General features: G+C 45.0%; 1 protein-coding gene across 2 annotated transcripts in view; it reads right to left on the bottom strand.

Annotated features, from left to right (window-relative positions):
* NPR3 (natriuretic peptide receptor 3) overlaps positions 1 to 18,269 on the bottom strand; it is a 105,276-nt gene that overhangs the window by 74,192 nt on the left and 12,815 nt on the right. For both annotated transcript variants that reach the window (XM_073681451.1, XM_073681443.1), the window contains exon 2: positions 6,299 to 6,421. In XM_073681451.1, the coding sequence (XP_073537552.1) occupies positions 6,299 to 6,421 (123 nt within the window). The remainder of the gene's footprint in view (positions 1 to 6,298; positions 6,422 to 18,269) is intronic.

Genomic DNA, 18,269 nt, shown 5'->3' on the forward strand with positions numbered 1-18,269 from the left:
GAGATATAAGCAACCATGGCATGATTTTATTTCGGATTTATAAAATCAGAGGCAAATGGAGGTCCTTTATGGCACCGTAAATGGCATATTATGGCTCTGCACCACTCTCACCTTGCACGGAGCTATACTGGAGGAAGTAGGAAACGATGGTTAATGGATCTGCTGTCAGAAAACCCTTCAAAATGTCAACATCGACTTGTTCCAATGAAAATACTGACCTAGGAAATGATTGTGGAGTTCTGGCTTTGTCCGTGCTAAACGTGGCATGTAAGAATGGGGATGAGCCCGGTGCGGGGAGGGGGCGCAGGTGACAGGGAAGTTCCTTGTAGCGTGCAAATAGAAATGAGGGGATTTCCTTGTTATCATTATTTCCTTCTTATTATACAAGGAGGTTACTGAGAGAGCAGGGTGCAGATATTTCACCTCCTTGCATTTGGGATGGTTTATATTTTCTATATTGCCTGTAGGATAATAGCGCCAATGGGGGAAACCTAAAACTGGTGCACCGTACAAGCACCCATACGCCTGCCCATACGCCATCATTTCTATTGCTGTCGTGCTGCACTTTTCTTCCAGTGACTGGGAGATCCGCCGCACCGCCCCTTTATTCTCAGAACATGTAGTCGACATCATGGAGTAACCCTTTAATTCTTCCATTATTAGTCTGCTGCGATGTATCAGTGGAGTAGGATGTGTTCTTTTCCTTCTTCCCTGTATGTTTATCTAGTGTTTTTAACAAGTGGGTGTGGTCTTCAAGAAGATGCCCATGAGGAACAGTTGATGGACACACCCATTTTGATAAAAAGATAATATTTACATACAAGGAAGAGAGGTCATAGCTCAGGAGTGAAGAGGCGCAGGAACGCAAGAAAAACTACGTCAGACTCGGGAGAACAGTGGCGTTTAACCAGGTAAAAAAATACCTTTTTTTGGTAAATAACAAGTTCTTATTAAACCCAACTTTCAGTATGATTTTTCTTATGCTGTGTTCACATTTGCATTGTAAGCTTCGTTACGGTCAGTCAGGCGACATGGGTGACGGATCCAAGGCTGCCGGTTAAACAGAGCACTAGAAGTGCCAATGCAGGTGTGAACATGGCCTTACAGAGCACAGTCTAGAATGACACACTGTAGCAAAACCTCGGCTGTGAGAAAGCTAGGTTTAAACGAGTTTTCCATATACAGTATGTCATAAATTGACAGATTAGGTGATGAACGTACGGTCACTGTGTGTCCAATCAAAACAACGGAGGTCCTAAAGTCCCCTGTGTGCTCCACTCCCTGTCTATAGGAGCGGTGGTCGCACATGCTCACTACTGCTCCACTCCCTGTCTATAGGAGCAGTGGTCGCACATGCTCACTACTGCTCCACTCCCTATGTATAGGAGCGGTGGTCGCACATGCTCATTACTGCTCTACTCCCTATCTATAGGAGTGGTGGTCGCACATGCTCATTACTGCTCCACTCCCTATGTATAGGAGCCGTGGTCGCACATGCTCATTACTGCTCTACTCCCTGTCTATAGGAGCGGTGGTCGCACATGCTCTCTACTGCTCCACTCCCTGTCTATAGGAGCAGTGGTCGCACATGCTCACTACTGCTCCACTCCCTGTCTATAGGAGCAGTGGTCGCACATGCTCACTACTGCTCTACTCCCTGTCTATAGGAGCGGTGGTCGCACATGCTCATTACTGCTCTACTCCCTGTCTATAGAAGCGGTGGTCGCACATGCTCACTACTGCTCTACTCCCTGTCTATAGGAGCGGTGGTCGCACATGCTCACTACTGCTCCACTCACTATGTATAGGAGCGGTGGTCGCACATGCTCACTACTGCTCTACTCCCTGTCTATAGGAGCGGTGGTCGCACATGCTCACTACTGCTCCACTCCCTGTCTATAGGAGTGGTGGTCGCACATGCTCACTACTGCTCTACTCTTTGTCTATAGGAGCGGTGTTCGCATATGCTCACTACTGCTCTACTCCCTGTCTATAGGAGTGGTGGTCGCACATGCTCACTACTTCTCTACTCCCTGTCTATAGGAGTGGTGGTCGCACATGCTCATTACTGCTCTACTCCCTGTCTATAGGAGCAGTGGTCGCACATGCTCACTACTCCTCTACTCCCTATCTATAGGAGCAGTGGTCGCACATGCTCACTACTGCTCCACTCCCTGTCTATAGGAGCGGTGGTTGCACATGCTCATTACTGCTCCACTCCCGGTCTATAGGAGCGGTGGTCGCACATGCTCACTACTGCTCCACTCCCTATGTATAGGAGCGGTGGTCGCACATGCTCATTACTGCTCCACTCCCTGTCTATAGGAGCGGTGGTCGCACATACTCACTACTGCTCCACTCCCTGTCTATAGGAGTGGTGGTCGCACATGCTCACTACTTCTCTACTCCCTGTCTATAGGAGTGGTGGTCGCACATGCTCATTACTGCTCTACTCCCTGTCTATAGGAGCAGTGGTCGCACATGCTCGCTACTCCTCTACTCCCTATCTATAGGAGCGGTGGTCGCACATGCTCACTACTGCTCCACTCCCTGTCTATAGGAGCGGTGGTCGCACATGCTCATTACTGCTCCACTCCCTGTCTATAGGAGCGGTGGTCGCACATGCTCTCTACTGCTCCACTCCCTGTCTATAGGAGCAGTGGTCGCACATGCTCACTACTGCTCCACTCCCTGTCTATAGGAGCAGTGGTCGCACATGCTCACTACTGCTCTACTCCCTGTCTATAGGAGCGGTGGTCGCACATGCTCATTACTGCTCTACTCCCTGTCTATAGAAGCGGTGGTCGCACATGCTCACTACTGCTCTACTCCCTGTCTATAGGAGCGGTGGTCGCACATGCTCACTACTGCTCCACTCACTATGTATAGGAGCGGTGGTCGCACATGCTCACTACTGCTCTACTCCCTGTCTATAGGAGCGGTGGTCGCACATGCTCACTACTGCTCCACTCCCTGTCTATAGGAGTGGTGGTCGCACATGCTCACTACTGCTCTACTCTTTGTCTATAGGAGCGGTGTTCGCATATGCTCACTACTGCTCTACTCCCTGTCTATAGGAGTGGTGGTCGCACATGCTCACTACTTCTCTACTCCCTGTCTATAGGAGTGGTGGTCGCACATGCTCATTACTGCTCTACTCCCTGTCTATAGGAGCAGTGGTCGCACATGCTCACTACTCCTCTACTCCCTATCTATAGGAGCAGTGGTCGCACATGCTCACTACTGCTCCACTCCCTGTCTATAGGAGCGGTGGTTGCACATGCTCATTACTGCTCCACTCCCGGTCTATAGGAGCGGTGGTCGCACATGCTCACTACTGCTCCACTCCCTATGTATAGGAGCGGTGGTCGCACATGCTCATTACTGCTCCACTCCCTGTCTATAGGAGCGGTGGTCGCACATACTCACTACTGCTCCACTCCCTGTCTATAGGAGTGGTGGTCGCACATGCTCACTACTTCTCTACTCCCTGTCTATAGGAGTGGTGGTCGCACATGCTCATTACTGCTCTACTCCCTGTCTATAGGAGCAGTGGTCGCACATGCTCGCTACTCCTCTACTCCCTATCTATAGGAGCGGTGGTCGCACATGCTCACTACTGCTCCACTCCCTGTCTATAGGAGCGGTGGTCGCACATGCTCATTACTGCTCCACTCCCTGTCTATAGGAGCGGTGGTCGCACATGCTCACTACTGCTCCACTCCCTATGTATAGGAGCGGTGGTCGCACATGCTCATTACTGCTCCACTCCCTGTCTATAGGAGCGGTGGTCGCACATACTCACTACTGCTCCACTCCCTGTCTATAGGAGTGGTGGTCGCACATGCTCACTACTTCTCTACTCCCTGTCTATAGGAGCGGTGGTCGCACATGCTCACTACTGCTCTACTCCCTGTCTATAGGAGCGGTGGTCGCACATGCTCACTACTGCTCTACTCCCTGTCTATAGGAGCCGTGGTCGCACATGCTCATTACTGCTCCACTCCCTGTCTATAGGAGCGGTGGTCGCACATGGTCACTACTGCTCCACTCTCCCTCTATAGGAGCGGTGGTCGCACATGCTCACTACTGCTCCATTCACATGGGAAACTGAGTTCTCCATTCTCGGAATCGGTGGGAGTTTCAGCTGCTGGACCCCCAGCAATTTTACATGTATCATGCATATATATAATTATATGGAACAACTCCTTTAATTAAATTACATAATGATTAACGACCCCTTTAAGCCTTAAAGGGGTTGTACAGGATTATAAAAACGTGGCACCACACTTGGCCACAGTTTATGCATGGTATTAAAGTTTAGCACCATTCATTTCAATCGAGCTGAGCTGCAATACCAGAAAAAAAACATGGACAGTGGTGGCGCTGTTTTCAGGAGGAAGCAGCCATGTAGGTCACCTTACACTTCAAATGATGCAAGAGAAACTCTATTTTTCGTTAGTGAGGGCCCTGAACTGCAGATTCACAGGATTAATGCTCAACCTGGAAAGCCGTAAGCTAAATTTACTTTTCATCAGTCTTCGCAGCAAACAGCATCTGGCTCTGTCAAGGACTCGGATTTGTTGACACATTGATGCCAGGATACAGAAAGCATTTCCAATACTTTGCACCTTCAGGACTCTAAACAATCCTAGAATAAATCAGATCTCCCAGGTCCTCGCCCAAGTGGCAGATGGGAATCTGGTTTCACTCATCGATCAATTTATTTATCTGTTCTCACGCAGGACGGGGTACATTTATGAGATTAAACAATGCAATAAAATCAGCTGAATACCATACGTTACAGAACAGAATACAGCTAACATAAGCAAAGCAGCAGGAGAGGAATGTGCTGATCTTGTGGGAGGCAGTGACCTCGCCAATTTTGTCCCTGTAATATTGAGAACATGGCCGCACAGAGCAGGGTCAGAGTCGTAGAGCAGGTAAGGACAGAACCCTATGCAGTCAATCAGCTATGAGTGATCACGGCAGCAGAGGGGGGGGTATGTTGATCTTGTGAGATGCAGTGACCTGTTCATTCCTGTCATTGTATTATTGATAACTTGGCTCCCTATGGAATGACTGTATGATAAAGTAGGCAAGGAAAAAACTCTCTGAAGTCAATCAGATGATAGAAGTGGTCAAAGCAGCAGAGGGGGAGTATGTTGATCTTGTGTGATGCAGTGACCTGTTCATTCCTACCATTGTATTATTGATAACTTGGCTCCCTATGGAATGACTGTATGATAAAGTAGGCAAGGAAAAAACACTCTGAAGTCAATCAGATGATAGAGGTGGTCAAAGCAGCAGAGGGGGAGTATGAAAGGCAGTAACATTTTTGCTCTTGTCATTGCATTATTAATAACTTGACACCCTGTGGAAAGACAGTACCATAGAGCAGGTAAACAGAAAACTCTAGGCAGTCAATCAGATGATAGGAGTCATCACAGAAGAAGAGGAGGAGCGTGTTGGTTTTGAGAGAGGCAGTGACCTTTTGTAGGGACAGTATTACTGATAACAAAACTCAGTGTGGCATGATCAGTGTCACAAAGAAGGGGAGGCGATAAGGAAAGGACACTATGCAGCTAATCAGATATGAGTGGTCACAGCAGCAGAGGAGGAAGATGCTGACTTTGTGAGAGGCATTGACCTGTCTTCTGCTTTCACAGTATTATTGATAAAATGACAGGGTCAGTATTATAAAGAAGATAAGGATAAAATGTTATGCAGTCAATCAGATGACAGGAGTTGCCACAGCAGCAAAAGAGGAGCAAGTGACATGTCAATTATGTCTAGGTTATTAATATATGGCAGTGGATACACCACTGTGCCACCACAAGGGTTGTAGCTATATGGGGTATAGAAGCAGTTGCATGCCAGCCCTAGTCCTTAAAAGAACGTGAAGACCCCTCTGCCCATGGTAATTTGGCCCCTGGTACAGGTTTTACATTGAGTCCCACCAACATCATTCTACATCTCTGGGTGACAGGTAGATTATACAAAGGTTCACAACAAAAGGAGACGGGTGTGCTAATCTTGTGGGAAGCAGTGACTTATCCAGTCATCTGATTATATTAGTAAGGTTAGGCCTACGTATTATTAAGCCATTGCTATGAATCGGATAGAGGTAAAACACTTTTTTTCCAGCCATTGCAAATGTGGAAATAATGACAGCAGCAGCAGAACAAGGGGGTGTTGATTTCGAGGTAGGCAGTGACCTATTTTAGTGATAAGTAAGAGGTTGAACAAAAACAGAGACCCTGAACGGAACTGATTAACAACATGAAGATCAGCTTACCATATGAGGAGCTGTTGAAGAGCTCAATGTTGATGAACACGTAGTCCCCTTTGGTCAGTCCTTGTCGATGTGCAGCCAACATGATGTTCCTGACCGTATCGCTGTTCGCGCACATTATCACAACTGGGGGAGAAAAACAGCGAAAACAAAATAAGCCACCGAGAATATCAAGTTTAGCTTCTCACAAAAATCAACGGCAGATGTAGCAGAGCTAATTTTGTCACCATATATTTGGAGAAATATGAATTAAATTGAGTCACCGAACTATTATAATGCAATTCAAGACTGTTGTAGTGTATATCACCCCCCCCCCCACTCAGACCACCAGATCTGACAGTCAGTCTCTGAATTGCCCCCCACCTTCTGTGCCCAATGGTATGGCAGCTACTACACTATTTAAAGGGACTTTACATACATCGGGGTCTCTTTACTTTTTGTCTTCATCTCTTTATTGCAGAAGTTAATAAAACACTTAGAAGGTAAAATAAACATATTGTGAATCGACGTCTTAAGCTGCAGCATTTGCCCACTCGACACGCTGCAAATTATCAGCTCGGCCTGCACTAATTAACCGGCGGAGAGGCCGAGCCGGCACAATGAGCACATTCACCCGGATAAATATCATTTTATGTAAATAGCAGGCTGCTTGTTTGTGTGCTTCACATTCCATGTAAATGAGGCGCTGGAAGCGACCGTGCTCCCCCCGCAAGGAGCGAAGTGAAGTCCAGCAGACGAGAAAAGACATTAAAACTAGTACAAAGTTATCACCTCCTGGAATATATTAGAATCTGGCTGCTTTCTTCTTAAAAACCTCGCCAGTCCTGACCAGGATTTGTGTCTGGTATTGCATTGAAGTGAATGGAACTGAGCTGCAATTCCAGACAATACCTGGTGACAGGTGTGGCGCTGTTTGTGAAAGAGTTGTTATTTTCTAATCTCCCTTTTAAAATATGGTTCCATCGTTCTTTTCGCCCTTGCAGCTCGGCGGGGCAGTGGCTGCCTTGGATCAAGTTTACAAAAAATTAGCACTCAACTTCCATCTAAGTCAAACCCTTTTTAAAAGGAAGACGTCCAACGATGGGGTAGCATAGTGCAAATAAATGGCTGCTCTTGCAACATGTAGCCAACGTAAGTCTGCAAATGAGGAGCCTTAACATGTAATTCCCAAGCAGAGATGTATCCAAATTTCCTAGTTGACAATATAGAAAGAGAATTTGTCACGCAAGGTGTGGGAAAGACTTAGTGCCACACAAAGGGTAGAGGGAAAGGGAACCCAGACTCTAGGGAAAGGGGGCAGTGGAGACCTCCTGGCTGATATAATATCACCCTGTCTCCCCTAACGTCCCTATATTGGCTCTTCATCAATCACCGCACGCGTTACTCGCCCTGTCTTTCCCTGGCGTATGGCCCTGGCTTGGGAAGGAAGGGGATGAGCACTAGTAGATCTCCACTGAATACTAAACACAACAAGGGAGAATAAACAAGGGAAAATTGCTTTGCTTTAGACGACTCCAGACAAATGAGCACATGTCCTCAAGCTCAAGAGAGGAAGAAGTGCTGCTCTAGCACAAGCCTTCACAAGGAGTAATGAATATCGCTGGCACCTCCCTCTGACACACAGCAGATATTTATATACCCAGGCCAGGGTGTTAATTAGCCAAAGGAAGGTAGCCGCTGGGTCCTAGAGACAGCCTCTAAGAAGGTGTCTGTAATGCCAAATGTAGAGATCTCCTGCAACCAACTGCAGGGCGACTGTGACAGGTTTGAGCCAAACCTATAAATTAGTAGCCATCCCTTTACTTCTTCCAAAAATTTGGAAACAAATATTGAACCCTCACTGCCCCTCCATGGTAGTGCACTAATCCCCCACTGATCTTATTTACTTCTTCTAGGAGGTATGGACATGTGACTGCTGCAGCCAATCAGTTGGCAGAGACATGCACGTGATTGGTTCAGAAGTCATAGGTCTGTACAACTGGGACAGGATGCACAAAGCAGTTCTGCAAAGAAGACAAACAGGGACCGGGAGAGCAGTAGCTGAAAGGAAATTTTTATTTTATACTTTTAGATGGAGAAAAATAAGGAGTGGAAAACCCCTTCAGGCTTCAATGCTACTGCACAACCTGTACGAGTCCACACATTACATGGTTAGCAATTGATTTCAATGGTCAACAATGGTCAATGGATCCTAGGAATCATTCTCTTTAGAACCGTGTTGTGCCCGACCTCTGCTCTATGATGCTGCCGGAGAAAGCCGGACACTGTTGACTTCAACCCTCAAATATCCACAGCACCCATAAAGAAAGAACTGAACCCCTCCAAATCCCCCACTCCTAAAGAAAAAAAAAATAGTGATCTGACCAGTTTGGAGATGGGGAACAGCTAAGATATAATACCCAGCGTGGTAGTGTGATCTGACCCGTATATACACAAGAATGTAATGATACCATTAAGGTAGACAAGATAATCCCTGAGCAATTACCTCCCGGGCACCAATCACAAGCATTAATTATAGAAATGTCATACTCAGACATGGAAATTAGCAAACGCTGGAGCCTGGAAATCAAAAGATTAGTGGAAATATGTGAGGGCAGCAGCACCATGTACTAAGGCACGCACCACTGCACAGGGATATATGCTCCTCCGGGTCTAAAGTATGCCATATAATGGTGTGCGTCATCACAGGGCTCATTAACCAAAAACACGTGTGCGGCGGAATAATGGACGAATATCGGGGAGAATATTCTAAATAAAATACAAATAACTAGAAATATTTATCCTTAATATCTATATACATATATGTATATGTTATCTATTATCTATCTACTATCTAATATCATATAAATATATCTGATCTCCATCTATCATTATATCTATCTAATATCATATATTGACTCCTCAACAATAAACTTCCAACACCAAGAAGGAAAAGTTGTGGGATGATGGAAATCACAGAATTTGCTAATGATGAAAAAAATGGAAACTCCATTTTCAAAACATCTCGATTTATTCCGTATGAAGTATAAGAGCCAAGTGCAGAAACCCCGGCACTTACAGCCTTGGCTGCTTAACAGACACCGTCCATTATGCCAGCGCACACCCCAATCCGGGGTAGGACCTCTTGTCATTCCAGTGCTGACATGTTGACCTACGCACGTTGCGATCTGCCGCAGTGACATACCAAGGTCTCTCGGGTCAAAGATTCTGTCTCTCAGTTTGCAACAAGTGTTGATAAGTGGCAGATCGCCAACCAGGAGTCATCGCGTAATCAGCCCACAGGACGTGATCAGATTTTTGAGGTTTCATGTGGCTAAAATAAATTTGCTTTCAATCTGGCTTTTCTGCACCTCTCACGTGCCACAGATTGGACAAGGTGCTTGAAAAGTGGATCTTTTGTAGATTTTAGCGACACTTGCTACTTCCTCGATTTGCACAATCGTATGGCTTGTCCTTGGTATTGTAATGTCAATGTTGAGGACAGTAATATATCTCTCTCATATCATATATATATACACACATACATATATACATATATATATGTAGCACCCCGAGGGCTCGGCTGCTACAGGGGTATTGCACCTCGAACCAGAGGTGTGGTATTCCACTCCCGGGTAAGGATGGAGTGTGGACTGGAACTCAGTTAGCTGCATGCACCACATACATCCCATTTCCGGGGGACAGATCAACGGTACTCCCACTAGGTGAATGTGCAGGTACGACAGCGTCTGTCCCTGGCTGGAGTGGGAGGGGGGGAGGAATAGCCCAGTGGTGCAGGAGCAGAGAGGGGAGGGACTCTGGGCATAGGAAGGAGCCCATTGGTGGCTAGTCACCTGGGCTCGGGTGTCAGAGGGAGTATAAAAAGGTGGGCACCATCTTAGGGGGTGTGGAGTTAGACAGAAGAAGAGGAGAAGAGTAGTGACAGGGAGCAGCAGCCCTGTCTAGGTGCTGCTACTGAAGGGAGCAAGAGAGAGAAAGACAAGAGGAAAGGAACAAGGAAGGAATGGAACCTGGAGAAAGGCCCAGAGACATGAAGGAAGAGGGAACCCTGAGATCCCACGAGTGAGCTAAAACGGGTGAAGGGTTGGCAGATCAGGGTACCGGATCCCGAACTGGTGGAGGCCACTTATCCTCAGCCAGGAACCGGAGGTCGTGGCCACGTCTTGGCGCGACCACTCACTACACTCACCACGAAGGCATGCCACATAGGGTCAGGGAAACCGGAGATAGGTTTCGCCACCAGAAGGCCCGAGGAAGCTGGACATGGGTGGGTCCCTAGTGGGGACGGCCAGAGAAAGGAACGGAGAAAGGAGTTCAAGGTCACACTCTGGAACTGCCTGGGGGTTGGTCGAGCCCCGTACCTGGTGGACGCAGCATGGCTCGGGTCGTCATCACCTGCAGGACTGACACTGATAACATCTGTGAGTAAAGCATTGAAAACTGCCATCAGTCTCTGTGTTCCATCGTACTACCAGCACTAAAGGTACCGGGACGCCCTTTCTATCACTCCCTTCACCCGCACCAGCTGCCCTGAGGCCATACCTCTCCCATTGGGGGTTATGCCACCATTGCTGCACACATACCACCGGCCTCAGCGGACTGTTCTGCAGCGGCGGCCTTGCGGCCGCAAATCAACGGGTGGCGTAGTCGACACTTAAACAACATCTACTGCCATAGACTGCCATTTAGTTTGACACCCTGGGCACGGACCGGGTCCCCGCCACTCGGAGACTACTACCCCCATCGGATCCGGCTCCGGGTATTCCCCCGCGCACACGTGCGCCGCACTACAGCACTGGCCCAGGGGGCGCGTCATATATATTTAGCTCATATTAAGCAGGAACAGTGCACACACTGATGTCACAGCGCAGCAATAGGCACACAATGTCACAATATAGGACTAGAGCACACAGTGATGTCAAAGTATAGGAATAGTGCACACAGTGATGTCACAGTACAGGAATAGTGAATACAGTGAAGTCACAGTGCAGCAATAGTGCACACAGTGATGTCAAAATACAGTAATAGTGCACACAGTGATGTCAAAGTATAGGAATAGTGCACACAGTAATGTAACAGTACAGGAATAGTGCACACAGTGATGTCATAGTATGGGAATGATAGTCACAGTACAGTAATAGTGTACACAGTTATGTATCAGGACAGTGCACACAGTGATGTCACAGTATAAAAATAGTCCACACAGTGATGTCCCAGTACAGCAATAGTGCACATAGTGATGTTACAGTACAGGAATAGTGCACACAGTGATGTCATAGCACAGCAATAGTGCACATAGTGATGTCACAGAACAGTGATGTCCCATTACAGGAACGGTGCATACAGTGATGTCACAATATTGGAATAGCGAGCATAGTGATGTCCCAGTACAGGAATAGTGCACCCAGTGATGTCACAGGATAGGAATAGTGCACACAGATATGTCACAGTATAGGAATAGTGCACAAAGTGATGTTCCAGTACAAGAATAGTGCACACAGTGACGTCACAGACTAGGATTAATGCACACAGTGATGTCCCAGTACAGGAATAGTGCACGCAGTGATGTCCCAGTACAGGAATAGTGCACACAGTGATGTCACAGACTAGGATTAATGCACACAGTGATGTCCCAGTACATGAATAGTGCACACAGTGATGTCCCAGTACAGGAATAGTGCACACAGTGATGTCATAGACTAGGATTAATGCACACAGTGATGTCCCAGTACATGAATAGTGCATGCAGTGATGTCCCAGTACATGAATAGTGCACACAGTGATGTCACAGGATAGGAATAGTGCACACAGTGATGTCTAATTACAGGATTATTCTCATCAGTGATGTCACATCACCGTAATTACACAGAATATCATGATATCATAACACAGGAAAATAACACAAGATGTCACCAACTGCCTGAGTCCTCAGTTTACAGGAAAAAAACATAATGTCGTAACATGCACAAAAGATAAATGATGTATTGATGTCACAGCATCGAGAATCATGGAAGACGAGAGAGCACCGGCTCTGGCACAATAAGTGCCCCATAGGTCCGGCCAAAAGGTTTGATCCTAATATGAGTGGGAGCTGCAATAACCGGCATGTTGTTTGTAGAATTACAAAGAACCAAACTAGGTCTGGCTTTACAGGCAGCTAATTGACATTTTTGAAAAAGACAATGGAGTTTTGTGCATCTGGCTCCTTTCTTCCTTCTACATAATGCCCCCAGTACAGCGGCCTGGCACTTTCCATGGGTTTGGGTTATCATGAAATCTAAATCTTCACAGACCACTGAATTGTTTGGCTGCGGAGAACCTTCTTGTGCAGATCTCTGGGCTCCAGAATTCTTCCTTCCACAACTTCTGTTATTGTTCTGTGTGCCATGAAACACAGCTTGTTCCCCGTGCTTGAAACCGAGCCATTGTTACAAGGACCCGGCTCAATAAGGAGCTTTTGCTGCAGGCAATTTAGGAACTTTCTCATGAATGGGGTCAACAGAAGCTCAATTAGGAAGCTTTTACCATACATCTGATCAATAGGGAGAATGCTTGGACCCATTGTCTGCTATCTAATCTAATAGCCGAAAAGCAGCGGTTAGGCTGAACCCCAAATCTGCAGCTGCATACATTACACACTGAATCTATACAGATCCACTCCTATGGATGCACTGTATAGAAAATTAGTCTACAAGTGCTCTTTTATTCAACAGCGTTTAAATAAGAAGAAAGGAAAAAAATAAAATGTTAAAAAAAGAATAAAACTAAAAAAAAAGTTTAAAAAAATCACAATATAAAAATGTAAAAAAAAAAGAATAACACTATAAAGCAGTAAACAAAACTATAAGATGAAAATGTAAAACATATGTAAAAACAAATATGTTAAATATATATATATACAGTACAGACCAAAAGTTTGGACACGCCTTCTCATTTAAAGATTTTTCTGTATTTTCATGACTATGAAAATTGTACATTCACACTGAAGGCATCAAAACTATGAATTAACACATGTGGAATTATATACTTAACAAAAAAGTGTGAAACAACTGAAAATAGGTCTTATATTCTAGGTTCTTCAAAGTAGCCACCTTTTGCTTTGATGACTGCTTTGCACACTCTTGGCATTCTCTTGATGAGCTTCAAGAGGTAGTCACCGGAAATGGTCTTCCAACAATCTTGAAGGAGTTCCCAGAGATGCTTAGCACTTGTTGGCCCTTTTGCCTTCACTCTGCGGTCCAGCTCACCCCAAACCATCTCGATTGGGTTCAGGTCTGGTGACTGTGGAGGCCAGGTCATCTGGCGTAGCACCCCATCACTCTCCTTCTTGGTCAAATAGCCCTTACACAGCCTGGAGGTGTGTTTGGGGTCATTGTCCTGTTGAAAAATAAATGATGGTCCAACTAAACTCAAACCGGATGGAATAGCATGCCGCTGCAAGATGCTGTGGTAGCCATGCTGGTTCAGTATGCCTTCAATTTTGAATAAATCCCCAACAGTGCCACAAGCAAAGCACCCCCACACCATCACACCTCCTCCTCCATGCTTCACGTTGGGACCAAGCATGTAGAGTCCATCCGTTCACCTTTTCTGCGTCGCACAAAGACACGGTGGTTGGAACCAAAGATCTCAAATTTGGACTCATCAGACCAAAGCTCAGATTTCCACTGGTCTAATGTCCATTCCTTGTGTTCTTTAGCCCAAACAAGTCTCTTCTGCTTGTTGCCTGTCCTTAGCAGTGGTTTCCTAGCAGATATTTTACCATGAAGGCCTGCTGCACAAAGTCTCCTCTTAACAGTTGTTGTAGAGATGTGTCTGCTGCTAGAACTCTGTGTGGCATTGACCTGGTCTCTAATCTGAGCTGCTGTTAACCTGTGATTTCTGAGGCTGGTGACTCGGATAAACTTATCCTCAGAAGCAGAGGTGACTCTTGGTCTTCCTTTCCTGGGGCGGTCCTCATGTGAGCCAGTTTCTTTGTAGCGCTTGATGGTTTTTGCAACTGGGGACACATTCAAAGTTTGCCCAATTTTTCGGACTGACTGACCGTCATTTCTTAAAGTAATGATGGCCACTCGTTTTTCTTTACTTAGCTGCTTTTTTCTTGCCATAATATAAATTCTAACAGTCTATTCAGTAGGACTATCAGCTGTGTATCCACCTGACTTCTGCACAACACAACTGATGGTCCCAACCCCATTTATAAGGCAAGAAATCCCACTTATTAAACCTGACTGGGCACACCTGTGAAGTGAAAACCATTTCCGGTGACTACCTCTTGAAGCTCATCAAGAGAATGCCAAGAGTGTGCAAAGCAGTCATCAAAGCAAAAGGTGGCTACTTTGAAGAACCTAGAATATAAGACATATTTTCAGTTGTTTCACACTTTCTTGTTAAGTATATAATTCCACATGTGTTAATTCATAGTTTTGATGCCTTCAGTGTGAATGTTCAATTTTCATAGTCATGAAAATACAGAAAAATCTTTAAATGAGAAGGTGTGTCCAAACTTTTGGTCTGTACTGTATATATATATAAAGAAATACAAAAGTGTAAAAAACTTTGAAAACATAACAGAAAAAAAAATAATGTAAAAACAAAAACAGAAATATACAAGAATGTTTAAAAACATGGCTGGAAGAATTATATATCATAAAACGCATTGGGAAATTGCATAATAAAAATAAAATCTTCCTATTGGTAAAGTCGATTATAAACGGCAGTAAAAGCCATTAACTCCTCTATCGAGACTCGAATGAGATTCTGCCGTTTATTCCCCTTTTATTGACCGAGAGAAGAAACGAAACAGAAAATATGGAAGAATGGCGCAAGTCTAGTAATGTGAGCATGTAGCAGAGCTATCACAATGTGCTATTTGTTCTTTTAGGACTATACACAACTAAATAAGTGGGAAGCAATGATCTGTTCACATTGTGTTCACATGCAGATTGAGGCCATAGAGTCCTATGGAACTGATGGCGCCAAATAAAAGGGTCCTTTTCCCATCTGCCGGGCAAATGTACAGCAGATCACTGCAAAATAATATCCCTAGACTTTAAAAGTAAAAATAGTTTGAAGTATATAACTGTGTGGTAGACATGACGTGTTCTATGATGATGTAAAAAAAGCCTTATAGAGATGTAATATATGTACACAGTGGCTGCACCAGCAGAATAGTGAGTGCAGCTCTGGAGTATAATACAGGATGTAACTCAGGATCAGTACAGGATCAGTAATGTAATGTATGTACACAGTGACTGCACCAGCAGAATAGTGAGTGCTGCTCTGGAGTATAATACAGGAGGTAACTCAGGATCAGTACAGGATCAGTAATGTAATGTATGTACACAGTGACTGCACCAGCAGAATAGTGAGTACAGCTCTGGAGTATAATACAGGATGTAACTCAGGATCAGTACAGGATCAGTAATGTAATGTATGTACACAGTGACTGCAGCAGCAGAATAGTGAGTGCAGCTCAGGAGTATAATACAGGATGTAACTCACGATCAGTAATGTAATGTATGTACACAGTGACTGCACCAGCAGAATAGTGACTGCACCAGCAGAATAGTGACTGCACCAGCAGAATAGTGACTGCACCAGCAGAATAGTGAGTGCAGCTCTGGGGTATAATACAGGATGCAACTCAGGATCAGTAATGTAATGTATGTACACAGTGACTGCACCAGCAGAATAGTGAGTGCAGCTCTGGAGTATAATACAGGATGTAACTTCACATCAGTAATATAATGTATGTACACAGTGACTGCACCAGTAGAATAGTGAGTGCAGCTCTGGAGTATAATACAGGATGTAATTCAGGATCAGTAGAGGATCAGTAATGTAATGTATGTACACATTGACTGCACCAGCAGAATAGTGAGTGCAACTCTGGAGTATAATACAGGATGTAATTCAGGATCAGTAGAGGATCAGTAATGTAATGTATGTACACATTGACTGCACCAGCAGAATAGTGAGTGCAGCTCTGGAGTATAATACAGGAGGTAACTCAGGATCAGTAATGTAATGTATGTACACAGTGACTGCACCAGCAGAATAGTGAGTGCAGCTCTGGAGTATAATACAGAATGTAACTCAGGATCAGTACAGGATCAGTAATGTAATGTATGTACACAGTGACTGCACCAGCAGAATAGTGAGTGCAGCTCTGGAGTATAATACAGGATGTTACACAGGATCAGTAATGTAAATTTTTATAAGATTAATTCTATATGGAGACCAGGTGAACTTTGCTAGACCAGTTTCCATGTTTGCTAAATATATGAGCAAAACTCCTTGCAGGTAATGAATGATGTAATTTTGTCACAATCATACAATAACAATTACACGTGATTCATAAACCTGTTGATACGGCCAAAAAAGTACAGGAACTTCAAGTTCTCCCCATTCACATGGAAATCGGCTACATAAGCCTGCGGGGCAAGTCCTTCCTGAGCGTCTTCCTGTGTGATGATTTTTGTAAGACTTTTTTGGAGCCCAAATTTAAAGGGGCCTGTCACTGGGGCACCTCTCAGCTGGAGAAAAAAAAAAGATGGCAGCCACTACATACAGGTTCTAATTTAATAAGATGATGACATTTATATGGGGTCTAACTTCTGTGACCCCCACTGACCCTGAGAATGAGAGATTGAGTATTTATGCAACGCTGCATTACCTTGTAATTGTTCCCTGCACAGAGGAGCCCAAGCAAAGCAGCTGTGCTGGTAGCTGCAGCCAGGTGACGGGGGCGCTGTGCACCTAAAAAACAGGAAAGTGGGTGCAACACTTCCTTCATCCTCATCAGTGGGGGCAACGCAACTCTGAACAAAGCATAATGTTGTAAAATGTCTCAGCAACAAAAGCCAGAACATGAGATCCCAATTTAAAGGGATACGGAATAAATGATAAATGTATAATCGGTGGGGGTCCGACCTCTGATCGTGAAAATGGACCACCGCGCCATTCACTTCTATGGGTCTGTGGGGGCAGTAGCGCACATGTGTGACCACCATAAATGCACACAACCACTCCATTCATATAAAGGATACAGAACTCCCTTTTCAGATTTGGTAGGCGTCCCAGTGGTCGTACCCCCCGAATGTTGGGTCCTACTATTCACGTGTGCTGTGAATGAGAAACGGGGAGCAATCTGCTGACAGACACCTCTAGTGGCAGAACATCTCCTCTGAGATCAAAAGGATTGGGCATGCTGAAATCCAACAGCCCCACCATTCTTTTTTTCTGATTGGGGAAAATCACGACACCACCACAGAGATTAGGTCTAATATATAAAGCCTGCAGGTATGTGTCAGCCATGAAGACAGGATGTGAAGGGACAAAATCTATTTTAACTATTTCATCATGCAGAACCATTAGAAGTAAAAAAGGATAGTTAAATGAGCTTTACAGAATGGAGACCCTAATATCTCAGCTTCCCGGACTCATGTGACCCCAAAATGGGGGCATATATTCTTAAAAGTGTTCATGTTTTCAGTTCAGATGGGCTTCAATGACTAATTCAGCTCTGCTACATCTGTACTCACTGTACTCAATAGCTGAATGCCATGTAAATGGAAATTATCACCTTGTTAGGGTTTATGGTAATTAGGGTCTGGGCAGGGGATTACGGTAACATGTCTCAGGGATTAAAGCCTGCTTTGAAAGCTGTGTGAACGTGTCAGTGAGGGCGGCCTCTGTTTCCCGCCATGCCTGCTTGTGCCAGTAACCTTTTGCCACATGATAAGGTTACAGTGAATATAAGGCTTTTTACAAGGGAGAAAAAAAAATCTGTTTTACACAATCTGTTACTTAGTCTTTAGGAGAGGATTAGAACGAGCGCAGATTATGGGGGGATTTATTCCAAATTAAGATATAGGACTGCAAAATATTAACAGAGGTTATAATTAAGCTCAACAGAAATAATACAAAACCGCATAGCATGGTACCATCAATTTCCCATATGGAGCACGTC

This window comes from Phyllobates terribilis, unplaced genomic scaffold (assembly GCF_046119375.1).
Source record: "Phyllobates terribilis strain yellow unplaced genomic scaffold, ASM4611937v1 Scaffold_1__5_contigs__length_1240528914, whole genome shotgun sequence".
In the NCBI taxonomy this organism is placed as follows: Eukaryota; Metazoa; Chordata; class Amphibia; order Anura; family Dendrobatidae; genus Phyllobates; species Phyllobates terribilis.